Raw genomic sequence first — 26,853 nt, 5'->3', positions numbered from 1 at the left:
GTGTTTTGCGCAGTAGTTTAGGGTTAAAGAGGTGAAACAGACAAAAGACTCGGCGTAGGTTATTTCTCCCTTTTTAGGTCCGAGCGAGGCAGCCATGTTGTTGGCGATGGGTAACGTTAGCTAGGGCAGTGAGTGGATAAATGATACGTGGCTTTATTAAGAGTATAATCGATAAAGGTCCGGTTCCGCTAAAGGTTGCGGTCAGTTGGCATATGTGTCGGTTGTGTGTGTGAGGGAATAACGGCCGAGCGTTTTCGGTTAAGGGGTTCGCCTCTGCTAGGTCGCTTTTCGGGTAGAAAGGGGAGGATCTGGGAGTCTGGCCGCAATAAAATGAAGGGTCAGTCGGATCAGACAAGCCAGAGTCTGGCTACCCATACCCTAGTGTTCCTAGTTAGCAATAGCGCTATCTAGCAACGCTCGGTAAACTTCATTTCCTCGGCAATAAAACGTCCAACTTTCACCTCGTAGTTTTTGCTGCTCCAAATCGCGGAACCGAATTTGTTCGCGCTTGTTTGTCGTCGACTTTAAAAAAGTGTGAAGAGGTTTTTCCTTTTTCTTTTTTTTCCCTCAAGCCAATGTATTTTTTCTACCCCTCCCAGTCTGCATGCAGGCTATGTCAGAGCCATGGTCGGTCACCTGAAGTTCAGGGTTTTTCCCCCCTTCCCTTTGCAGCCATTCATTGCAGACAGACTACGATCAATAACGCGGTTAGAAAAGGGAAACGACAGTTTTGCGCTACTACGTTCCTTAAAATAACGTTGACTCGCAGCAGAAACCCATTTCAATTCCCGTGTTGTTGATTTTGGTAGGAGGTTGGTTTACTTTTGTACATTTGACCCTCCGTATCTTGGATGTTCAGTATTGTGCCTTTATCAGTCCAGATAATGAAAAGCTGCAGTAACACACTCCGACCGCTAGAGGATTGCTTAGATGGTAGTGGGCAATGACAGAGATTATTAAAGGAATTATCCGAGAGTGACATTTTTTTTCTTGCTCTTGATCATCTCTGCTCAATACATGCGTAAGCAAGCAGCTCAGTTAGTCACATTGGTATGCAAATGTAATGAATAATTGAGTGATTCATCTTTAAATCAATGATGGCTTGATACATTTATCTTATGACACTGTCTTCTTCATTTTTTAAATGTCAGACCATGCCAGCTGTTCAGAATTACCAGCCATGATCTAAAGACACTTTAAGTGGTTTCTTTTACTTAGTTTACTGACATATAGTCCTCTTTCAGTGTCCAAGGCTTTGAGGAATGAATGAGGTCCTGCACCTGTCACTGGTCTAACATTTCTGACACATTAAATCAAATGTACATCAGTGATTCCTGTAGCTTCGTAAAATATACACAAATGCTGTTTTTTTTTTAAGTGGTTAGATCCACTGATCTACATCTACAACTGCTCAGGTGTTTGACCTAGGCTTGAACTTGGGAAATTGCAGAGGTTTGCTGGGAGGCATAGAGGTGGAGACTGGGTGACAGTGGGTGCAGTGAGTGACTGTGAGTGTATCTGTGTGTGTGTGTGTGTGTGTGTGTGTGTGTGTGTGTGTGTGTGTAAGACTGACTGAGTGACAGGGAGATATTTGGACAGTGAGCCCTCACTGATATGCTGCATAAGGAATATGCAAGCCACATGGTCTACTGCACAGAGCAGGGTCATGATATATAACCGAATATAACCCATTGCAGCCCTTTCACTAACACAGTGCATATCAAGGTTTTTTTCTTTTTAGGCGCTTGTCCGCTCTTTGAGTTTTCCTCATCGTTCACCAAAGGCTGTGTTTAAGGAGTGTATTTAGTGTACAGTGAAATCATGAAATGCAAGCAGTAGCTTTTTATTACAGTGCCAGAAACAAGGTGTGCGCTCCTGAATTTCCCTTCTTAATTAGTGACATTCATCTACTCTGTTTGTGAGTGATTTACTCTTTAAAACTATTCCCGGCATGTCTGCACACTCCTGTAGAATTAGTCTATGAATACAGTATGGATACTTTGATAAGTTGTCATTTATCCTCGGAATAAGATAGTGTCTGGTTTTGGTCAATTGGAGTGACTCATTGTGTAGGATTTTATGACATGTCACTCTGTTAACAGGGACACATGTATATTAATAGGTTTTGAATATTTTTATGATATGAGTCAGTGGTCACAAAATGTAGCAGAATTCATACCGATTGCATGTTATTTGTGAAGCAGAACATAAAAACATGTTTTAGCACCTAGTTGCCACCTCGGGTAATAACAGTTGATTGTCCATTACAACTTCCAAATGTACCCTGGAGATTAATTTTCACAAGTAGGATTTTCTTTTAAAAAAGAAGTTCTGCATTATAATGACAAAAATATTTAAGGGCATACTTTGATTATATTTTTAAAAAATTTTTAAATTGAAAATGCATGTGGTGTGTTTGCTAAAGCATCTTGATTTTGGACAACTCGTGTTTCAAAAGCTACACAGTTGAAGGGGTGAAAGATGTATTTGGCACAGCGTCATTATTCTACAGTCTAGATCAGTCAAACATGAAGTCCAATATTTTCCATCTTTTGGACATGAAAACCAAAGTGAGCCCATGTCAACCTTTCAATTAAGTTGCTTCGTAATTGGTCTGCAACAGAAATACTCCTCACCCACGTATCTGAAATCATGTACTCCTGTGTAGGCACTGTACTGGAGCACTGCTGTGCCTGTGTTCCTGGGTTTAAATGAAAGCCTTTTCTGATTTAGGAGTTGTTTCCCTCCTCAGTCAACAAACTGTCAAAGAAAAGTATGAATTTGTCAGAAGCTTTTTGCGCTTTGTTTTGGATCTTCCCACTCAAGAATGGAAGTGTCACCTCATGCCATTCGCTGTCAGTCTGTGTGTTTTCATTATTCAGCCAACAACACCCTGGTGGTGTGCCAGCCAACAAGCACAATATCGAGCTTCAAATCTCTTCATCTGTGGTGAAAAAGGGCAAGCTAATACACTGGCTTTAATGCTGGAGGTGCTTTATCTTAGCACAGACCCAGATATATGGGTTGTGTAGCCCAGTGTGCACTGTCCTATTGTCTGTGGCACAGCTTGTGAGAGGAGACTATTCTTTAAGTGTGTGTGCACGGCACGCACATGTGAAAGTGAACAGGCAACCCTTCTGTGTGTGTGTGTGTGTGTGTTTGTGTTTGTGTGTTGTGTGTCTGTGGGTACATAAGCCGGCTATGGAGGTCACAGTACAGTATGGCGCCTTCACTCTGACAAGTAAACATGACCTTTGGTGCCACAATGAAAACTCCCATTCTTTATGACCTTGCAGGGAGTTATTGTTTGTGTAATTTTGCTGCCTTATTACGCTCTCTTAAAAGTTAGGGTTGGTTAAAATGTTTATTAGGTCTCATATTTTGTGCATGTCCCTTTGTGATTTCAAAAATGTTAGTAAGTTAGTCAGAATAGGCCTAAATATTCACCATTGTTTTGGCACAATCTCTGCCAAAATGTACATATTATACGTTGTGTTGTCATCAGATCAAACAAGTCCCCTTAACGTGTCTCATATTCTTTTAATGTAAGTGGGTGAGACTGAGAGACGGTCCATATCACAAAGAGCATGAACTGAACTGTGTATTAGGAGGAACACCTGTATTCTTCTCCCTCTTCTCCTGGTTATCTGCATTTGAAATGGAGAGATTTGAAACATTTCTAGACCGAATTCTGCTCCTCTTCGTCAGCTAATAGCTGACTGACTGGGTGGCTCTCTACCTTACCGTAATGGCGGGTCACTGGCTCTCTTCCACTTGCTATGATTATAATGACCTTGGTGGGGCTGGGGCTTGAAAACATTGGATTAAGGGGAAAGGAAAATGAGGGGAGGTTTCCATTTCGCTCTTGGCATAAAATTTGTGGGGGAATTTCTGCCAAGAACCCACCCCCCACCCCCCTCACCACCACCGCCACGTCCCCCCCTCAAGTTGATGGGGCTTGGGTGCTCTGGCAGTGTCGGGTGAGTGGAGCTCAAGCGAATAATGATACACAGGCTTTAACTTAGAAATGAATTAAAGGGCAGGGGAAAGGTGGTGGATACTTCACTCACAGTACACTGTCATAGAGAGCATGAAAACCTGCTCTCAGTGAACATTCATATTCAGTGGACAAACTAGACTCTGGCTTTTTGTGTTTTACTTGATATTACCAGACAACACTGAGACTGATGTGAATAAACAGTTAGCTGGGCATGGTTTAATGGGCCAGGTTTCAAAGAAGTAGCTAAGCCTCGGGGTGTGGATCAATACTTGACTAACATACACGAATGTTAACCTTATTTGCTACTTTAGACAATTGGCAAGGCACATAGGCAGCAGGCTGCTTTATTATCATGTCAGTGATACATTTCAGGCTTTATACAACTTAAAAATAAATGTCTTTTAACCTCTTTGTGGGTCTGAATGTTACCCAAGAATAACGTGAAATAAGAATGTTCTCAAAATAACTTCTTTCACGTTGCCATTGAATAATTCATTTGAATTTGTGTTTTACGTACTTTATAGTGGCTCTAAGTTAATGCTATTTAGTAATTCTCTTCAATATCATTGCAGACCCTTATTTGCTGGCAAGTGTCACATTTATTTTTGGTAAGTTTTGGTTAAATTTGAATTTGTCATTTAATAATTGTCATACCCATTTTTTAAGGCCCCTACCCATGCATAGGACAGTGACAGCGAGGATGCACAGCTGTGTTCGTTTCAGTTGGTAGTTTTTGTCAGGTTAGTAACGGTACCCTCACCAGTGAATAAATGCGCTCTTTGTCTTGGCACACGGAAAGCTTTGTTAGTATTTTGATTGTTGACTGTTAACTAAAGTATGCCTGTCAGTTAAGTCAGTATAATCTTGAATATGAGCTTAAAAGACCCTCACTTATTATTTAGCTCCCCTGTTTAGGAGCAGTGTGGATTCATAGTAATTTAATGCATCACAGGGCCATGAGTGGTGGATCAGACAAAATCTGTGTGCCTACATTGTTCAGACCAAGTTATTGTAAGTTATGTCTCTGCAAATAGGCATAGTATAAAAAAACAAGTATAGCAAAGTCATTTAACTTGGTTTTAAGTCCTTTTCCAAGTGCTGTTTTAGCCACCTCCTGCTGCATATTTGAACATGGCTGTAATGATAACAAATGCCAGTGTCTATCGATGTGAATATGGGACCATGACAGAATATGGGATTCACACATATGATCAAAGATCCTACTATAATGTCCCTTCACATACACCTGGTATCATAATTAAGTTGGAGTAGTAGTAATATATTTAGCTTATTGGCTGTGTGCAAATCTTTGTGTGACTTAATTTCTAATGTTGAGAGTAAGGCTTGTTATGTTAGTTTCAGAGCAGAGTGTCCACAGTTTCACCCATTTTTCACCTATTTTTGTTTATTAAAAAAACACACATACAGTTCAGTATTTTTAAAAAACAGTTATGCCCACCTAATTATGAATTAAAGCCCACATCTTTGTTTTCTCTCTGTACTGAAAACATGCGTAACCTTGGCCTTAAAACTGTGGTACATATTAAACTCTGAATTTTGCATACCACTGCATCACTTAAGTGTTGCTCTCATCTTGTCCTAAACAACAAATTTTCTTTATTAGAAAATATTTGAAGTCACTGGAAGGAGACCTGAGAGTTTTAATAATTTAGTAACACAAATACATTTTCAGCAGAAGAGCTGATAAAGCGTTTGTATATGCAAGTAGAGACAGGCTGTGTCTCAGAAGTCTAAAGTAGCTTACCCAAAGTTGACCACTTATTTAATGGCAACAAAAAAGGGACTAAGCGTCTTTTATTGAAAGAAGAATAATGTCGTTTTGACCTCTTTCAATATAGGTATTTGATTGTCATGCGTAATTATGGCACATAACAACACTTATTTACAGTGGGAGTTATTCTCGGAAGGTTTCATTTATCCTGGCTTGGGTGTTGAGCTTGGATATTTCTTGAGAACCAGCTGAAATGTGATTGTATCTTTGTATTAAAGATGCTTATTTGTACTTTTTTCAACTTTTGCCAGATTTCAAACATTATTTTGTTAACTTGGGTTTATGTAAGTGTGCAGCTGCAAACAGTAAATATTTATCCCATTAGGTTTAGGTTATTTAATGAATAATAAAGAAGTAAATATATTCATACTTTATCATTGGTATGGTCGGTGCCAGTCTGCTGAAATCTTTAAAAATACATTCTGATACCATACACCAGTTTAGTTCAAATTGTAACATAAAAAAAGTGAAATGGTAACCTTTTTTAAAATGTTGAATCACAAATGAAAACATCTGTTTATAAATTGCTTAATTCAGTCTCAATGACTTAAGTTGGAATTCACTATAAAAAATACCTGTTATCTAATAATTTCAAAGTGCTTTCTCTGAGCAGAGTATCCTCTGCAGCACAAAGTCAGCTAACAGTAGTTGTCCTAATACCTCCAGTACAGTACCTGCCTGTCTGCCTGGTCTCAATCAGAACCCCCTCTGTGTGGAATGGAAGTGCCTCAGCCTTGGTAACGATTTTTCCCGTGTTGACAAGTCACAACATGGAGATCTACAGCTCGGAGAGCAGCCCTTTGGCTACGCAGAGCCCTGCTTGCACTGAGTAATAGCAATCTCACAGGAGTAGCAGGCTTTCAGCTGGCAGCAGTTCATACGGAACAGCTCGCCGGTGCAGCTGGGAAAGACAGAGCAGAGTGGAGAGGGAGAGAGGAGCTGGTGGTGGTAGCAGTGGAGATGGAGGGAGGGAGGAAGTGGAGAGGAAGAGCTGTTAAGAGCTTTGGGCGGTTTCTCTGTTGTTGTACCACACAAGTGCATCCAGGCCCTGCAGGACAAGCCTTTAACAGGCATGAGGGATGGAGAGCATGAGAGGAGAGGAGGAGGAGGAGGAGGCGGCGGCGGTGGAGGAGGTGGTGGTCTGGGGAGCTGAAGCCGGCCAGTCGTGCCAGACGCCCGCTCTAAACAGGGATGTGATTTATTGCTGGACTCTATCTCACGTTTCACTCCTAGAAAGACACTAAAATTACATTGTAGAGAGATAAAGAACTTCCTCAATTGTCTTAGAATAAAGACGATTGCCTGTGGGCTGTGAAGAAATTTTGGAGCATGTGGTATATCTTTAACTAGTTCATGAAATTGGGAAGCTTTTTTTGGCATGAGGTGGTATCTGATTTTAGCTTTTTGGCTATGGATTCTGCATTGATTATTGCATTTGGACTGTCCTCATAAACTTACTGTTGTAGAATATTATACACTGACTTTCCATAAAGCTGCTTATCGAAAACATAGTAATACAGACTAGGTCATCAGCATATGTATATTTTTCTAAGGGGCTTAAAATGGCTTCTGGCCAGCACGTTGATCTTTGTCGCCCTCGCTGAATGCACTCTGCACAGCACAGTGCTATGAGATGACCTCACTTCCTGTGTGGGTAGAGGAGGGCAGGAGGCCTCTTACACATGCACATAGACGTTGTCTCTCTCAAGCACAGCCTGACTCTAGTTAGCCTTTGGTGCACCAGCCAGGCTAACCCCACTCTCCTCTTGGTGTGGAAGTGTTTCCACATTGCACATTTAGGCAGTCAAGAGCAAGGCACAGGCTAATGTCTTTAACTAGCCGGGCTAACAGCTGTGTGTCTGCAGCTTTCTGGGACGTAGGATCAGTTTTATAGGGAGATTAAAAGTACAGCGAGGGAGGGGGGCTGCTACAGACACAGGATAGCAGGACCATAAGGCAGTGACAGCTCTCTAGGGAAACAATATATCACCTCTAAAAGGAGAGTGGAAGTGTTTGGCTGCTGGACAAAAATCTTGAGAAGTTAAAATCATTGATGTGATGTCATCTCTGAGAAAGCCATTGTCAGTGTGGTGTGAGGTTATTTATGATGCTGGAAATGCAGGTGAGCATCTAGACTAATTCAGTGTTGTAGCAGAGGCTTCCCCATTTGCACAATGTAGTCATAGCATTAAAAGAGCAATGTGACTCCAGTCCCATTCTTTCATTGTTTACCAAGGGTAATTGGTCATTAGGCCACTTGATTTTTTTGTGATGCTAATGAAAATTAGCTAATCAGTGGATATTTCATTCTGTGTGCGAGGAGCCCTGTAGCCTATGTTACCTCTAAGAGCCATAACCATAAATAGAAACAAATGAAGCTGGACAAATTAGCAGTGGAGCATAATGAATGAATCAATGTAGGTAGCAAGCTACTCAAAAAGCTCATGATTGCCCGTATGTTCCCACTCCCCACGAGTGTTTTGAATGGTGGCCATGTTGGTTCAGATTGCCATGTCATTAATCCCTCGTACTCTACAGGGGAGTGGTCAGCGGCAGATGTATTTGCACTTCCTCCAGAAGGTTTTCTAGATTAGCACAAATCCTCCCAGAAAAACCGTTTAAAAACCTCATTTGGCACGCACAGCCAGACTTTGTGCTCATAGCTGGCCAAAGACAGCCATCCTCTCCCTCTACATCTCATTCTCTGACTCCCCTGATTTTTATTTTTTTTATCCCCCACCTTGTGGTTCTCAGAGCTTAGCCCCATGTCGATTTGGACAGGGCAGTGTAATTGTTTGGAAACTCAGTTCTGTCATTTGCATGTAGCAAGCAGCCACTTTTCCAGTTTCAGTGGTTTGACCTTGTTGTACCTGCCAGCCAGAAATGAGATCATCAGAAGAGTAGACGAGAAGCTGACATCTCTCCTCCACCTACCCGTGGCTTTAAGTGATGGTTGTCATAGCAATCATTATGCCACAGAACAGACTCAGTGGGTGAAGGATGGCTTTGAATGCGGCAGCCTCAGGTCACAACCTGGTTATGACAGAACAGATAGACCTATGAGGGTTGGTTGCAGTACCCTGTCTGCACAAAGTAAACAGCCACATACATAGCATGTCAGGTTCATATAGATTTCAGGTTGAGATTGAAATTACTGAGGCAATGTCTCCTTTTTAAACCTTGAAGAAAGCGAGGCAGGTATTGGTATAACAGAGAAGGAAAGAGCAGCATGGGGCGAACAATGCCTCTCATTCCCATCAGCTGCCCTGGCCAGCATTTAACATGGAGATTGGAAACGGAATAAGCTCTCCCCCCATTCTCCCTGGACCTGCATGTAAATGAGGTTAGCGGTTAGCATTTCCTGCTGTGCCACAGCAATTCTTCTCCCTCTCTTGCTCCTTCTTTTTCCTTTTTTTTAAATAATGGCCTGAAAGTGCTCCCCCTTTCCTGGGGTAGGGACCGGGACCAATCCTGATTAGTGTCCCTGTCCTAAGTGACAGGCTAAAATCCAAGCAGGCACTGCCTTGGGCGCCTCTGCCAAACAGCCGTCAAACCAATACCACCATAAAAAAAGCACCCCTTCCCCTCCTCTTCAATTCTCAAGAAACCCCCCCCCCATCTTCATCGCTCCTCCGCTCATTCTCCCCTGCCGTCCTTTCTGAGCGTCTCTAAAAGACACTGCCTCCGCCGCTCTAACACACTGTCCCCTTACATACATACATGCACATATAGAATTATCTCTCACTCTCCCCCCACCTCCCACCGGACCTTGCTTTGTATCCCTGGGTGGACTGGCTGCTATAGAACCGAGTGTCCCTTTTGCCAGTAGGGTGATTTACAAACAATACATGGACGCTGTACACACTCCCACCTTCCACCCTCCTACTCTCTCTCACTTCTCTTCCACAGCCTCACAATCACCTCTGTGAGGAGCTTCAGTATGCCAGAAAACTACGCAGCAGGGTGATGGCCTGTTCTTTTCGCACTTGTTTTAAAGAATGTACCCTGTCTTCTTGAGAATGCTAGCGCGACGGCCACATCTTGGTTGAATGAGGTTACTTTGTCAACTGGAAGAAAAATTGATCTCACTAGTGTGTCAAGTGGCTTATAATTAGTAGTTTTCAAAACCACATGAAATGATAATCTGAGCTGTATTCATGACAGTTTTGCCTGATACAAAGCAAATACACGAGGGAGTTATGCCTGTTGAAGAGGGGACATGTTAATTACTCAGTATTTGAAAAGATAAAAATGTGAAAAGTAAATAAGCACTGAAAAATATTACTGTTATGTCTAGTAGCTATAAAAAACTGCTGAATACCATGTTGTCTTTTGGATGTTACTGTGTCAGTGTGTAGGAAACACAGTGTATGTGATTCCCCGTTAGGCAACCACTGCAGCACAGCTAATTGATCTGGTTATTTCAATCAAAATGTAATGCTACCAAGTACATGTTAAGTAAACTAGCACAAGAATTCATTGGAATTACATGTTTTGGTTACAATCTTAAATACATTTGTGCTTCTGTAAGCACAAATATGTCATAGGCACAATTTCTTTTATTTTTCACACATGTGCATGTATCAGCTAAAGTTTTTATTTCTACCATATGTGGTCTGTTAAAATGTGCTGCATGTGTTTGCCTGTGTTCGTTTCACAAAGAAGGATGCCACCCACATATGCCTATCCCTATGAGACACAATGGGAGAAGTCTTTATGAATATGAGCAGCTCTTTCTCACAGAATCAAGAGATTGGTCTGTGATGTAAAGTGTTTAGACACCACACGGGTATTCAGCCCTGTGCATTAGTGAGCCTATGAATTAATTTCCCCCCTAACTTTAAGGCATTTATTGGAAATTCTACAAAAGCCAATTATTTTTTTAAACCTCACAGGTCTTATTGGAAGGGGAACTTTCTCATATTTACTTATTAAAGTGTCTACTACATGCATGTAGATGATGTGCATCAGCTGCAATTATACATGGATTCCTATGTCTATGTGTGGTTTTTGTATTTCTTTTCAGTAATTAGGTCAGTTAGGTCAGCCATCTCTACAAGGGAATATGTCCTCTCAACAGCATCCTTCAGAATAGCCTGCTGCTCTTTAAAAAATGAAAGGATTGTGTTTTGGCTGGATACAAAGAGACTTGGCATCTGGCTTTTATCCACAATAATTGGAGCGATATAATATGACTCATGGTAGCAATGCAAATTATTACAAATTTTGGAAAGACAATATTTGGATTGAAATTAAAGCAATATTGTATTGTGTCTTTATCTCACAAGCAATGTTAAAATAAAGCAGTTAAACCTCACCCAGAGGAATACTTAAAGTGGACTAGCAATGGAAATTAATAATAGATAAAATGAAACATGAAAATATTTAAATAAGTTTGGCTCAGTAGTATCAAATGGTCAGCAGTTTCAAATGTTGGGATTAGATTTACGCTCCTGGAAGAATACTTCTTACTGACACCTCGCTGTTGAAGACCCCAACCTGCTCTATTTCTATTTCAGGGTTATTTCCTTACACTCCTTGGGTGAAAATCTGTGGCCCCCATTCATTTTCTTAATCCATGAGAATTTGTTTTATTCTAAAATTATACCAATATCTGCACTTACCAACAAACCAGTAAATGATGTGCCAGTGAGTGGGTGAGCACTACAATATACATTTGACCTTTGACATGTACTACTTTTTAAATGACTTTTACTGAATTTTAAAATGATATATATATAGTTCTTTATCAATTTTGGACCACACTGTAGTATATATAATGATGAATCACAGTTAGACAGTTGTAGCTTTGATTATGAAATTATCTTGTTGCTTTTCTTATGCACTTAATAGAGAGCTTCACATAGAAATGCTTTTGGAGATAAGATTTGTGCCCAGCTTTTTTGGACATGCATCCCCTTTTTCAAAGTGTCGCCCTTAGATTATTTACCAGCGTTGTAAAGCACATTTAAGAAATAAAAAACATGACTCATCGTTACCTAAAACACTGCAAGCAGTGAATAAGTCATTCATAATAAAAAAAAAATTGGCACAGAGTTTGACAGTACAGATTATTCAGTGGCCCAAGGCCAGGAAGAAATTGACCCAGGCCAGTTTATTGGTCAAACCAGAGTCATAGGAATACCAGTATGCTGGTTTAAGTATTTCTCACACGATATCCATGACCACTTGCAGCTAATTCACCCATGACTACAAGAAGTGAGTCACTCTTGTGTATTTGTTGATTATTATGTTGTTATGTTGATTTGATGATAGTCATGTTTTCTGGAGTCAAAAATCATTGCCATCTTGTAGGGATGTGATTTGATGATGTATATATTGTTGTCAATTTTATGGCGATATTATGTTATTATATGATTTTTGCATTGATATAATGCAAAACTTTCTATTTGTCAGTCACTGGATTAGCCAAAAAACTGACATTCTTGCCTCATTATTTTATGCATTGATAATTTGTTGATTGACTGATAGCTGCCACTGACAGTTTTGATGACAGTTTGCTATGTTTTGGCTTATCATTCTGAAGGGGATGTCCTGGATGTCACTATACACAGAGGCTCCCACAATCACCCCTGTGATTGGCAGTCAGTGTTTGCTTCAGGCATATTGTCACAGACTACTGAAGGCTAAACAGAGGAATATGTGAGACAGTCTCTATATTTTGGACTCTCCTATGGTGAATCCAATGTTGCAGAAGCCATTTCCATCATGTATTGCTGCCATCGATGATCTTTAGACACATGTAAACAAATGCCTGATTATTATGGGGGGTATGTAGAGGTCACCACAGTTACTGCCCCAAGTGATAGTCACCTATTTTCATTTTACATTCTCAACTGAAAGCAACTGCACAAACAGGTTAAGAAAGATTTCAGACGCGCTGTTTAGAGACTGCCAAAGGCAAGAGAAGAGTGGCAATGTGAAGCCATACATTTGCCAGGGCTGTATAACCTTAACTACGCCCTTAGTTTTCTGAATGAAACGTGATAGAATTTAATAATTTTGCAAACCCGTCCACAGATGAACATAATTTATATTAAAGTCCTTTTCAATTTGATGAGGCTGACATGTCAGTGTCTTTTGACTAGTACATTGCACAGATAATTGTTTATTCTTAAATTTTTTTTTTAAGTTTTTACTTTTTTGTGTGTGTCACAGTTCTCACCATTCATAGCAGCCTGTGGTGTGTTTGTTTTTCATCTGCTGGCTGGTTTTCCACAAGTTGTGAACTGGTGGGTAGTGTGCTCTACCAACCAGTGCTTCCAACACATTCAAGACTAATTTCTCATTATGTAATCTGTATGAAGGCACATGAATGCGTCATTGTGCTTTTTCATTTGCATTTCTTTGTAGACTTTTGAGGACAGAGAAATAATATATACACAAACATAACCTTGAAAGTCTCTTGTAATACAGTGCAGTGACTAGAAAGTGACTGCCCTTTGTCCTCTCAGTTGAAATGGGGATTGGTAGACGGAGATGAGATTTGACCGTGTGTAATGGATGTTTCAAACATTCTGATGCTGTTTTTGGGACAGTGACAGAGAATGTTGGCCTGTTTTCACTCAGCAATTAGTGTCATTAGCCAGTTAATGCAGTTTGATTTCAAGCCTGAGCTGGCAATTACCACTAGAATGATAATCCTAAACATTTAGTGAGATGCTTTCTCTGTTTAACTATGGATGGTGGATGGTGTATACAGTATGTCTATTTCTTCTTCTGATTAGTTCAGTCTTTACTGTAATGGTCTCACACCATATTCACACATTTGCATGTTGTATTGCATTGATGTTGTATATGCAGTAGAAATTGACTTTAGGTTTTCAGGAATGTGGCAAACTTATTCACAACTACAGGAACCACATTAACTGCACAACTCCCTGCAATTGAACTTGTAGCTACATGGCTACAAATAAATCCATGTACAGCTGTCACATACTGGTCTGTCTAAAGCATTTTTGGAGATGTGACTGGCATACTTACTTCAAGTCCAGGTGGATTTTTTCAGGGTGGGACAATAAAGTGACCAACATTTAGTTAATAATGAAAAAATCAGTTTATGCTGCAAAGATGCAATAGACATACCACTTCTCTCCCTCCAGCAGTTTAAGCCCATAGCTTTGATGACACATCTGAGGTTATGAGCAAGATATTTTTTTTTTTTGTAACATGAGATGCTAAAAATGGAAGGGAAAAATAAACCAGGGGGTAAAGTGCACTTCATCTGCAATGAGGAATTTCAGAGGTCTGGGGCTCTCAGTCGTCTCATTCTCTTCCAAGAACACTTCTCCTTCCTGTTTCACCTCTGGCATGCCGCCCAAAGTACCCACAAACCACGGAGGCCAAGGCTGAAAATACACAGATGGTAATTTGCACTACATTTCAATACGACTCAACCACCATTATATATAGCCCTGCTGCCTGAACCCTGATCCTCACTGAGAGTATTGTCTCACCTCAGATTCCAACTAAAAGATTGGCTCTTTATGTCTTTGTCACAAACTACTAGTTGGACAGGATAACAGGTATAGCTGGAGTTGAAATAGAGGAGTAGATTCTGAGTTTTCATAATGTTTGAATGTCTTAACATGAACCTTGATCAATATGCGAAGGATTTTTTTCTTCCCCTGGATCACGACATTGTGTCAACATAATTAATTGCAAGAAGGATTTTAATGGTTTAGTTTATTCTTGCATGGAAGAAAAATAGGTGTCAGGTTTTCAAGTCACTGAAAGGAAAGGCCTTGACCACCTCCTCATAACTGACTACATACAGTATTTAAGTATGTATGTATATAAAAATACTGCCATTAAACTGCTTAATAGAGAAGAGTTGATTTAAAGGAGAGATGTACAGGCCACCTCTACATTACTGAGTTCAACATAAGTAAATAAGTTACAGGCTCCATTGAATGACATTTTGCCTCAGTGATCACGTGTCTTGTCCATTCTCTTGTTGGTTGTCATGTTTCATCAACTTACTAATGGAAATAACGTGATGGATAAACTTTGGAGCAATTATCATGTTGCTCCTGTAAAAGAACAACAGCATTTAACAGATTGATGGCCCATAATTTCATGTGAAGGGGGGAAAATATATGTTTGCTAGCTCCCACACATCCAGCTGGACTTATTTAGAGTGTCTGTGTTTTAATTATTTATTTATGTTTGATATTTGTATTTCTGGTTATGTAGATTGGAGAAACAGGGAATGGGATGAGGGGAGACACGTACAGGAAGAAAAGAGAGCATGTTGGTATGAAAGAGATCAAGCAAGTGAGAGATTATGGAAAAAGGACGGGAAGCAATCCTGATCCAGTGTGTCCCAATTAATGGAATTACCTTCCTCCTCGGGAGGACTGTTAGTCATTTGCAGAGACGTGAGCCCGCCAGTAGAGCGTCTCTCCCACCATATTGTCCAGCAAGCGCTAATAAGGCAGTCCTGACCGCCGGGCGTGCTCATTAGCATAGCCCGCGGCCGTGGCAACCCCCGCCAGGCCCCAGCCGGACACTTAATTACCGCCGCGGCTCCTTCTTCACTACATCCATACTCACCACCTTCCTTCCTATGTCCTCACCCCCGTCCGATCTCCTTAACCCACCCCCTAACACACACACATACACACACTACCATCACACACTCCCAGTCATAGCAGGGACGATGTGAGGCTAATCATTTTTGGTGATGTAAATGTGATGGCTTTAGTCTTGGTATGTTGTGGCAGTCTTTTATGTTATCTCATTTTTTTTATGGCTTTGCGGTCAGCAATCTTTGCGATTTTAGTGATTCCTTGACCTGCACTACCTCTCTCTCTGTCTCCCACTCCCTCTCTCTCATTGCTATATTAGCTCATGGGCATGGCTCTCCTTTTGACATCGGCACAGTATTGATGCACCCCCGTCCAGCCTTAATCGGCTAATGGCCTCCTCTTCTTTCCTGCCCAGCCAAATCAACCCCTCCCTTAACCATCTCTCTATCTGTCCCTTCCTTCCTCAATCCCTCCCGCCTCCTTTCCCCCTATCCTACTCAGGCCTGGGGTCAGTGAGGCCAATTTTCATGCCTGGCTAAGTCACAGAGTAGCTTTGTGTGTGTGTGTGAGAAAGAGAGAGAGAGAGGGAATATGTTCGTCAGCAGCCTCATACAAGTCATGTGGTAGGTGACCTCCTGACCTACCTTTACTCCAGTCCCTTTGCTCTTCTCTTTCCTCACTAAATCACACTATTCCCTTTACCAGCGATGATTCTGTGTGACAAGGTTAGGTGAAGTCTTGCTATACTGAACTTGTATGTGCATACACACACACACACACACACACACACACACACACACACACACACACACACATACATGCACCCCTCACTGACCTAGAAAAGCCGTGGCCAAAATAATCCTGCCAAGTTCACAAATGGAGATTGTTGACTGCACTGCGTGGTGAAACAATGAACAAGTCCACTACCTGAAATGTCCAACTGTTTTTAGCTGTAGTTACAGGCTGTGAGCTCCCTGCCTATTTTTTGTGACAGGTTAACACAACAAATAGATTTCCAACACTGGAAGTTACAGAGGCACTACATCAAAATATGTTTAACTGCTCAGTGTACATCTCTGGTCAAGTCCAAGAGAGTTTATTGTGGCCGGTCTTGAAGCCTTTTGGCCCTCTCTTTATGTACCTTCAGCCTGCACTTTGACTTGTTATGGCTCCCTCTTTGTCTATAATGTGGTGGCGCTATACATCTCTCAGAGAGAAAATCCCCTGCCGCTGCACCACTGAATCACCCGCGTGTGAGTGATAACAGATCCAGACTACTGAGCACCCTGCAGCTGTTTGTCTCAACATGCAAGTCATCCCCGCCATTACACCGCTAAATGGTTCCCTTTCAGTGGCAGACGCTTGCCGCCTCGTCCCGTATCTTCATGCCTCCATCACTGAAGGGGGGGTGGGGGGTGCAGTTACTGTCGCTGAGCCAACCACTGCACCGGAGGCAAAGTGGTTGGAAGAAAAAACGCAGTGGGGGAGGACTTCAGCATTAAATCACATTCCTGGCTGGGTATTTGTAGTTTAAACATGTACGCACGTGCATATGTTTGTCCCCTTGCGTGTGGTGGGCATACAGCAGCACTTGCAAGTACGGAGCTCAGACGAAGCCCCCTCAGAGCTTGGGCCGAAGACCGTGACCTTGGGAAATGTCATTCCGCCCACGGGGGTGGCTCGCCGCTGACACACAAAGCCATGGTAGTGGAGTGCATCAGTGCACTGTAGCACTCTGGCAGGAGCCTGGTGGTGTAGTGTTGCGTTCTGCTGCACCTAACCCTGGGGTTTAAGAGTGAACCTAGGAAGCAAGAGAGTTCAGGCTCAAAGCTGAGACCTTGGGTCAGCAATCTAGTGATTTCCTTCTAACCACATTACAGCCATTAGCGGTTCTTTCTGCTTTTCGCATGTCACATGGAAATGGGTCAAGCCCTGCCCTGCATGACTCATTGGCGCTTTCTCCCTCTCCGACTCTTTCATTCCTGTTAACCCTACCCAGGTGGCAAAATGGCTTCAAGGAGCATGGGAAATTGGGTTCACAATCAGCACATTTTGGCGTTTTCATTCACCTTTAGAAAACTATTAATAAATGTGAAGGGTCATGCATGCTGCGTATGCTCATCAGTCTCTTACATCCTGCTTTGTTTGTGTATGTGTAGTCTATTAGACATGGGTTAGACAGTTTTGAAAGCCCTGAGGCCAATATCATGACATAATCTTTTGCATTGGTTTTTGGCATCTGACATTTTCTGTCAGTGTTTGGTCGTGTTTTTCTGTAAAATGTAAGATGGGAAAGTGTATGTGTTAGAGATGAGAAGATGTTGGGAAGTGTGTAAGCTCTGTTTGATATCTGTTGCAGCAGGAGAGTATCGGTCATAGTGGGATGTGATTGTAGTCACCTTTGTGGACCATGGTGAGCCATGTTGGCCAGATGTCAGCCAACTCTAATGATCCCAACAGGTTGCTGGGCTGGGTTGCTTGGCAACCATTTTGCCTTTGCCTGTAAACAGAGAGCAGACCCTCTAGGCCTCTGTCAGGGTCACGAGGGTGAAGACAGCTTTGGAGTGTGTGGATATACGTATGTTGGTGTGTGAGACATTTTAAATAAGGCTTTCATTGCCTAATGTTTCAGCAACTGTACGAGTGCCCAGTTTTTCTCAGTTGCCAGCTCCTTTTTATCAGATGTTTTATGAGGTTGTGTACAGTAACCCAAAGAGGAAAAAAGAAAAAAAGTCAGTTTTGACATTTTGTTTTGCCCGGGCTTGGGTGCTTTTGACATATTCTTATGGAGGTTTGTTAATATGTATCAGGAATATTCACTTTTCTTTGTTCGCCCTTGTCTGGCAAGCTGTAATGTTTTGCTTATGAATATTGATACATGAAGTGTATATTAATGACCCTTGGTGACCTTAACCCTATCCTTATTGGCTCCCCGGTGGTATCTGCAGGCTCATGAATATTAATCTAGTTCTGTAACCTCCATTACCCTAATCTTTGCTGTCTAGCCTCCCAGAAGGACCTGTTGTCATGGTAACCCCTTTACTAGACTCTTCCAGACCAAGGGTGGGAAAAATATGGTTAAAAAAGGACAGAAAAATCTAAATTACTCAAACATCCTGGATGCGCCTTCTGGAAATCTGCCATTATATAAGAAAGAGGTTGAATTTGTGCTGGAAGTCATTTTAATGGTCTCCTTGCTCAGCACTGAAGTGGTTTTTTGCACTTTAAATGGCTATTTGACTTGGGTTTGGGCAGGTAATTGTGTTATGAATGTTGAAAATTGTAGTCCCAGTTAGGCTTCCACATTTTACAGATCACTAATTGCTCTGAAAGATCAGACAACCAAGCATGGGAAATAATAAAAGTGAATAGTAAATACTAATTTCCAATGTTAAAAGCCATCTGCAGCCAGCCAGAGGCTATGACTATGCCCTCTACTTAACGCTTAGTAATAAGTGTTTGACGTTCACAAGTCTTGCTCAGGATACTCAAGTTTTTAGTTAGAAGATAAAGCCTACTTCACCATAGGAACATTGTAATATATTTGCTATAATACTCACACAGCATTTATTTGCATTCTCTTGGGGTAAATTGTATGTTTTCTCTCCTCTTCCAGATGTGGACAGCAATGAGGAAGGAGGGCCTGACAGCGGTCCTGTGGAGGAGGAGGCCTGGTTTGGGAATGCTTCTGACACACGTTCAGAGTCGTCATCCTATGGAGATACCCAGGATGAGCTCCTTCTGCCCAGAGGCTCCTCTCCTGATGAACGACCTGGAGTCAGCACTGGGTCTGCAGACCACGATACCTGTGGAGGTGAGAGCTCAATGGGTTGCCCCACACCCATCCATCGTGCCTCTTTGGAACTTCTTGGTCTGGATGGAGGTGCATTCTCGGCCCAGGACACACTCTCCTCTGTGGTGTCATCACTGTATGGTGAGGCAGCGTCCCGAGCCCTGGGAAAACCCCTCAGCAGTAACCTACGACGCCTCCTAGAGGCTGGGTCGCTGAAACTTGACACTGGGGACCTCCTGGGCCGGTCATCCAGGGGAGGTGCTGGAGGGGAGTCTCCTCCAATTGGTCTCGCCCCACCCTTGACCCTCTCCCCGTCTTCCCACCATGCCCACCAGTTAAGTGCTCTTGCCCGAAAACTGGCCAGTAACAACAACAGCGGCTCAGCCTCACCAGCCTCCTTGGCACCCTCAGTCACCAATATTAAGCAAGAGCCCCTTGACCCCTTTAACTCTGTCACTCCTAGCAACGGCAGTGGCTTTGTATGGGCAGGTGTTGCAGACAAGTGGCCACCGGCCAGCTGCTCCACACCCTGCGGCTCCAGCCTGTCCCCGGACTCTGCAATCCAGAAGTTAAAAGCAGCAGCAAATGCTGTTCTTCAAGACAAGAATGCCGTGGCCTCATCCTCAACAACTTCTTCCTCCTCCTCCACCTCTGCCTCATCTGCAGTGCCCGCCCTCGGAGGGGGTGGTCGAGGAGACGATGTGGTGCGCTTTGATGCCTTCAACTCTCCATTTAGCCCACAGTCAGCTAGCTCCACCCTCGCTGCACTTTCCAAGAAAGTCAGTGAGCGGAGCCAAGCCTCATCAACGGCAAGTGCTGCTCCTGACCACCAAGCCTCAGCAAGTTCCTTTCTCTCACTTGTGTCAATGACCTCCTCTGCTGCCTTGCTCAAAGAGGTGGCAGCCAGGGCAGCAGGAAACCTGCTGGCCGAGAAGAAGGAAGGTTCCCCTTTGACGACTGCAGGGGTCCTCCAAGAGGATGTGAAGCCCCTGATGGACAAGAACCAGAAGGCCCCCACACCCTCTACACCCACCCAGAGCCTAGAGTTGCTTTTGCCCTCTACTCCAAAGGGCAGAGGCAAACCTAGCAGCCAAGCAGGTAATTTATATTCACAATAAAATAGTAATATATGCATAGCAATCACTGTATGCATACTAATATTATACAATGGTCACACCAATACAGATAGGGACATTTTTGAATATTTTTCCTGTTAAAAGCTGTTTTCTCTTCAGTGACACAGTGACAAAACTCTGAAGCACACTCAGTTGTTGCCTTGTTTTAAACACAGAATTGGGTTACAAACAGACTTGCTACAATGAAATAAAATGACCTTATGTTTGCATAGAAGAGTGAGACCATGAGGTTTCAAGATCATTTCAGCTGCACTTCATTTATGGAAAGTTTTCATCCTCCTTCAGTATGCCCACTTCTTTTGAAAAATAATTATACAAATTTACCTGAAGTTCAGTATAAATCTTCCCCCTATCATTATACTTATTCCCATTCAGCATGTACCAAAGAAAAAACATCACTGGTTCCACGAAATGCAAAATAAAAATGTTACTGCTAATAGATTAGGCCTAATATTGTAATTTAAACACAATGCCAAATAGATTAAATGGCTTTGCTGTCATAGTGTGGGAGAGTAGCAGGTTTACTTGTCACCAAAATACTATCAGAGAAAGCACAATTCTGAACTTCCATGACATGTTTTCTCTAGTTTTGTAATGGTTTTGTTCTCACCTCCCTGGCGCTGAAGTAGTGTGTAGTGTAGCCTGAGCTTAACTGTCAGCCGAGCAGAGAGCACAGCCGAGAGAAAACAGCCCTGGCTGGCCTTCTAGTCTGGGAAATGGTCTGTGGGCTCAACGGGGGGTTCCGACTGAGACCTCACTGCCTTCCCAGACCAGCTCGTTTGTGCTCGGATGTGCGTGCTGCCAAAAGGGGGCCGTCAGTGTGTGCTCGGCACAGTGGGGAGCCCTGGAGTCCATATCCATCTCGGCAGCCTCCTCCTGGCTTCAGCCCCCACTCGCCAGAGCCCTCTGCACTGATCAGCACAGCAGACTTAAGGCCAAACACATCATACTTTCCACTGACTGGATACAGATGCGTGCACACTCTCTCACTCTGTCTTTCTCTCTCCCTCTTATGCTCGCTCTCTCCCTGTTACTCACAAATGGCCATGCAGTACATTCTGTAAGTGTGTACTCAGATGCAGACATATAACCCAAACAAGGGTGCACACAAAGATCTCACTCTTGCACAGGGAGAGAGAAAGCTTCAAAGTGCAGGCTCTAACTAAGCAGCCTTTAGGGAGAACAGAATGTTTTCAAAGAGATGGATGGGCACTTTTGAGGGATTGTGTCGCAACCCCGCCAAATCTAAAATGGCTGGATCAAATTGACTTCAGACAGATGAGGCGGTTGATGTAATATTCTGTGATCTGCATGCTAAAAAGGGGGTCTGCTCTAACCCGTGAGCCGTCAAGGTCGAGCAGTGCTGTAAAAATGCAGGTAGTTGTTTGGTTGCCAGACTGAAAAATGTGACCTTGATTATTGACTGTCATGTCTTGTTTTATTGTTGTCCCCTGCCAATTCCACTATAAACTTGTATTGCACTGTTACGTTCTGCACTTTATATATATATATAATATATAAGGAAAGCTTATTCCCTTTTTCTAAAACATGACTGTGTTACATAGGAAACAGACATGGTAAGTGCTAAGATAAAGGTACCAAACACACACACATTTCCACTCTCCTGTTTTATTTCTGCTTCACTCACCTCAACTTAGTGTAAGCAGAAGTCATTTTTGCATTGTGATCTCTGCTGTGCTTGGAGAGGTTGGGCCGCAGATGGCAGTTTATTGTTGCAAATAGGCAGTCTCGAGGTTTTACACCTCAGGTCAATGAATGGCTGAGCACAGTAATTTCACCAAACACTGATTACCAGATGTTTTTCAAGGAACGGCGCTGGAATACTTATGAAGCCATCCTGACAGGCCCTTGTAGAATTTGTAATGCAATCATGCCTCTTTCTAATAAGACCAATTAAACAGTAATGGATGCCGGATATGAAGCCAACAACAATAATCGAGATACTAAAACATGCTTGAGTTTTTACTTCCATTGTTCCATTGCTTCCAGCTGGCATTTCCCTTGATAGTTTTCACATTAGGTGTGCAAGGAGTTGTCTCTTGCAGATCTGTGAATACTGCAGTCTGAATTTGAATAGGCATGGTTTTTATTTCCTTTCAGCAATTGAGGTATATTTTGGCAACACAATACCTTTTTTTTTCCATACTCTAAAAAAACTAGATGACTACCTTCTGAAACTCCCTAATGTTCTTTGTAAATAGTAACAATGACATGTGGTCCCCTCAAGGCTCTCCTGAGGATGGTGGCAAACCATTCCAGTGTCCTGTGTGCGGACTGGTCATCAAACGCAAGAGCTACTGGAAGAGACACATGGTCATCCACACAGGCTTAAAAAGCCACCAGTGTCCCCTGTGTCCCTTCCGCTGTGCTCGCAAAGACAATCTCAAGTCCCACATGAAGGTGAGATCATATGGATATTTTTCATTTTGTGACCCTGCACCCTTTGTCATCATCTCTAATCAGTGCTTATTACGGCTCTTGGAATATAATTGTTAACATTAAAGGATAAGCATGCTTTAGTTAACATTTTAACATATCCTCTACATCGCATAATTAAACAGTACTGATTGTTTATAGTAGAATCACAGTGATAAATATACCTGAAAAAAAGCACAGAATCTTGTCTTTTTTAGAGAGAAGATGTGATTTGACATTTAAACCTGTCCTCCTTTTCCAGGTACATCAGCACCAGGACCGGGGTGAGACGTTTCAGTGTGAACTTTGCCCCTTCACCTCTTCCCGTCACTTCAGCCTGAAGCTTCACATGCGCTGCCACCAGCACTTCCCCCGCACAGACGTCAAGGTGAAAGAGGAGCTCACCACCGACACAGAGGGCGAGGGCTCCCTGATGGGTGACAGCGGCTCCGCGGACCTGAGGGGGACGGAGGTGTCCCCGCTGCACTCAGACTCTCAGCCGCAGACGTCCCCTCCGGTTGAGGCTTCCTCCAATCATGTCCACATCAAGGAGGAGCCACAGGAGAGAGACCTGTCCGTGCTCTCCCCCTTTAGCATCTGCAGGGAACGTCCCAGCAGCAGCGCCAACTCTCTGGACCTACCTGGAGTTGGGGTTGGAGTCGGGGTCAGATCCAGTCCTAGTGGTCCAACCACAGCCTCCCTCTTCAGCCCTGACATCACAACCAAGACGGCCACTGATCTGCTTATGAAGCTATCAGGTTAGCACTAATTTTATATTAACTATCACAGTATTTGATGTAATGCAATTCATTCTCGGACTCCAACTAACAATTGTTTCAATGATTATTTCAAAATGATGATCTGTTATTGTTAGGTCTATAGAATATCAACAAGGTGTTAAAAAAAATGTCCATGATAATGTCTGAAAATGGCCATTTTGTCCGACCTGCAGTCAGTAATACGGTTTTGAGAAATGCATGAAAAAACAGCTTGCACAGACACACTAAAAACTTGACTCCTGTAATCCATAATTGTTTTGTTTATTGTACTGTTTTCTCAACTTAACTTTGTACCTCCAGTCGTTGCAGTTGCACTTTTATGATAAGTGTTTTCACTTCTTAGAGACTTTAATGTGAAGACATCCATGCTGATCTGATGATGTCTTTGCCTTACGTTTTGTTTTGATTCTTCACTGTCACCAGAAATAACATTCGTAAGAAGTGTAAACAGTTTTATGTTTATCGTTCAGGTCAAGGCCGCGGTTTGTTTCTGTGAGCTGTTTTTAATGGATTTTACAACAATGGGAGTCTAAAATGTCTGGGAGTTAGTTCAAAACTGTAGTGAACAGACAGTTTTAGCTCTTGACTGTGGCAAACACATTAATATGTTTAGACTTTTCATGGGCATCAACGTGAGAAAAAATTTAAAATCCCACTAGTGTTATGGTTTAAACAGTGAATTGAATGAAAATTGTTGGCACAATATGTGCCAAATCCCACTGTGGAGGTTTCAGGTAGATTCAGACACAGACGCATGTTTTAGCCGTTTTTCAGAATTTAACTATTATTGTGCATATTGAGACATGTCTTCACTTGTACACAGGTTTATTCACAACCTTTATTTCAGTGTATTTCCCACGAGTAAGATAGAAAAGTAGGCCATGGACTTTTTCACAACTTTCTCTTGAGTCTGAGTCTTGCCTTTAAAATGGTTAGGACAACACCAAAAAGAATTCAAAACTTGCCCCTAGGACACTGATTTGAGGAACAGCTGAACAACCAGCCCAGCTGATGCAGCAATGCAATATATACAAGAAGGATATCACCTACATCATCCAATTTTTGCAAATCTACAATCATAAGATGACACATCTCAATGCTGGGGCCCCAATCCACGTACAAACTGTGGATACTGTTAAGCCAAGCGCAGTTAACTGATTAATTGGCACCCTCCTTGTGTCATGTCACTTCTGTGATGAAGGTGATGTTTGAATAAGCAAAAAAGATGAAACATTCATAGCATTATAACAGATTCCAAGCATACTGTGAAGGAATAAAAAGACTGGGAATGTTCTTTCATTCCTACTTTTTAAAACTAAGGCTTCAGTGGCTTCATGCCTCTAAACATTGCTTTGCTAACGGTCAGCTGGGATGATTTTTTTTTCTAGTATTCATCAGTTAAAGTGCCCCTCATGCAGAAACAGTGTATCATTGTGTGCACCACCATGATTGGTAGCAGCAGAGTAGAACATGCACATAAAAATCAACAATCCAGTGCCACTGCGCAGCACTAAAGGTGTGACCTAAATCAGAGCATGTACACTATGTTCATTTCTAATCTTATGAATAAATGCTCTGTTTTGAATTGTATTTTATTTGCGTCCTAGGCTTCACAATACCCAGTTGCTATTAAAATTTTCTACCATTTTTTAAAATCATTTATCCAGAGTGTTGAGAATGTTAGATTTATTTTCTTTCTTCTTTCCTGGCAGTTTTAAATTGACACTTGGCTGCCCAGTAGTACATCCCCCACCCTCTGCTGTTAGCCTTTGATTAGCTCCACTGAAGCAGTTGGGAACTAAATGATTTGCTCAAGGGCACCTCGACAATACTTGTTGAGGGATTAATTTTCTTCACCCACATCCTTTCAGTTGTCAGAGGAGTTGAAGATCTGTAACCTCTAGGCATATTCCTCCTGCTAACAATTCTCTCTGTCTTTGAGTAAGTATTATTATGACTGACAAAATGGTGGCAGATTTTATTCTGAAGGTTCTGAGAGGATAAACTGAAAATGTCAGGATACAGAAATGGAATAAGGTGATCTGAAACCCTGCATTAAGCACTGTTAACACAGAGCTACTGTACTATGGTGAAAACCCTTGCTTAAAAGTGGAGAAATCTTCCTTTTCTCCATACTTAATACTAGGGTTTTTTTAATATATTATGAAACTCAGGATGCTATTGATGCCATGTACCTGCCATGTCTGTTCCTCAAGACAAAAAGTAGTAACTAGTATTAGTAATATTTCCCAATCACAAGGCCATTTAAAGCAGTTTAAAACTTAAAATCATTTATCCAGTTTATTTAATATAGTATTTTCTACCTTTGGTAAATTAACATGGGATTTTCCTAAGCTTTTTAACATAATGATACAGCATTACTAAATAAACATCCTAAACTAGGTCCAGGTCTTGTTTAGATGCATTTTGCCATGTTGCAAATTATCAAAGAATGAGCTTGGTGACAAAGGCAAGATTGATGGAAAAAGGTTGACCGAGGTTCAGTGCTGGGGTCGAGGCTACGGCTGCCACTCTTCCACTTAATGCTGTGTAATTAGATTGAGATCTTGAGTGAGGATGGGAGGAAAAAACCCTGGGAACATTAGATTAATTAAAAATTTATGCATAATTCATAATTAAAAAGGAATTCATAATTTGAAATGATTAGCGCCCTCAGCGCCATCCTGTGACCCCGCCAGGATGCACAGGGACTGGGCCGGCTTAGTTAACTCCCCCTCGATCTCGCACGCCCTGGCGCCACATGGATGCCCCCTGGGTGCCAGTTGCACTTCACTCCCAGACTGCACAATCAAGCCCAGGCAACTCCCAGAGGAGCCAAGATGGCTCCTCACAATGTCAGTCCAGTGTCAAGTGGCGGACATCTTAGTCAGGGCATCATTCAAGGAGAATGAGGGAGGATATAAAAAGACAGGATAAGAGGATGTTGAACTTGAATGCATGATGATGGGTTTTAATGAATGCTGCTTCTTTGATCACACAGTTCTCCCTTTGTTGGGGGGCGGAGTTAAGGATAGAGGGGTTATGAAACTGAGAAGAACTGGGCTCAGATCTTGGACAGACTTACCTATGCCACAGAGCGGCCAGGGAGGAAGAGGTGAGGAAGTTCCTCCTGGGACCTCTAGACTCTATTTCTTTTGACCTCCCTGCCAACCCAGATTGAGTGTGTACACGAGCAGCTCATCCCTCCTGCTTTTACACTGCTGTCTCAGTGGCTCAATCCCACAAGGCCTAAGAGGAAGGGAGGGGGTTGTATAAAAAGCTGGAGAGGGAAAGACAGAAAAAAGAGACAGAGAAAGTGACAGCAAGTGAGGGAGAGGGAGAGAGAGGTAAAGAGGGAGTTGCATC

At 42.3% G+C, this 26,853-nt stretch overlaps 1 protein-coding gene across 1 annotated transcript in view; it reads left to right on the top strand.

Annotated features, from left to right (window-relative positions):
* znf827 (zinc finger protein 827) overlaps positions 1-26,853 on the top strand; it is a 64,781-nt gene that overhangs the window by 477 nt on the left and 37,451 nt on the right. Inside the window, exons 2-4 of the mRNA XM_018690882.2 lie at positions 18,960-20,234; positions 22,521-22,693; positions 22,971-23,466. Of these exons, the coding sequence (XP_018546398.1) occupies positions 18,960-20,234; positions 22,521-22,693; positions 22,971-23,466 (1,944 nt within the window). The remainder of the gene's footprint in view (positions 1-18,959; positions 20,235-22,520; positions 22,694-22,970; positions 23,467-26,853) is intronic.

The sequence above is a fragment of the Lates calcarifer genome, linkage group LG5 (genome assembly GCF_001640805.2).
Source record: "Lates calcarifer isolate ASB-BC8 linkage group LG5, TLL_Latcal_v3, whole genome shotgun sequence".
NCBI classification, from domain to species: Eukaryota; Metazoa; Chordata; class Actinopteri; family Centropomidae; genus Lates; species Lates calcarifer.
This window is presented reverse-complemented; position numbering and strand designations above follow the sequence as displayed.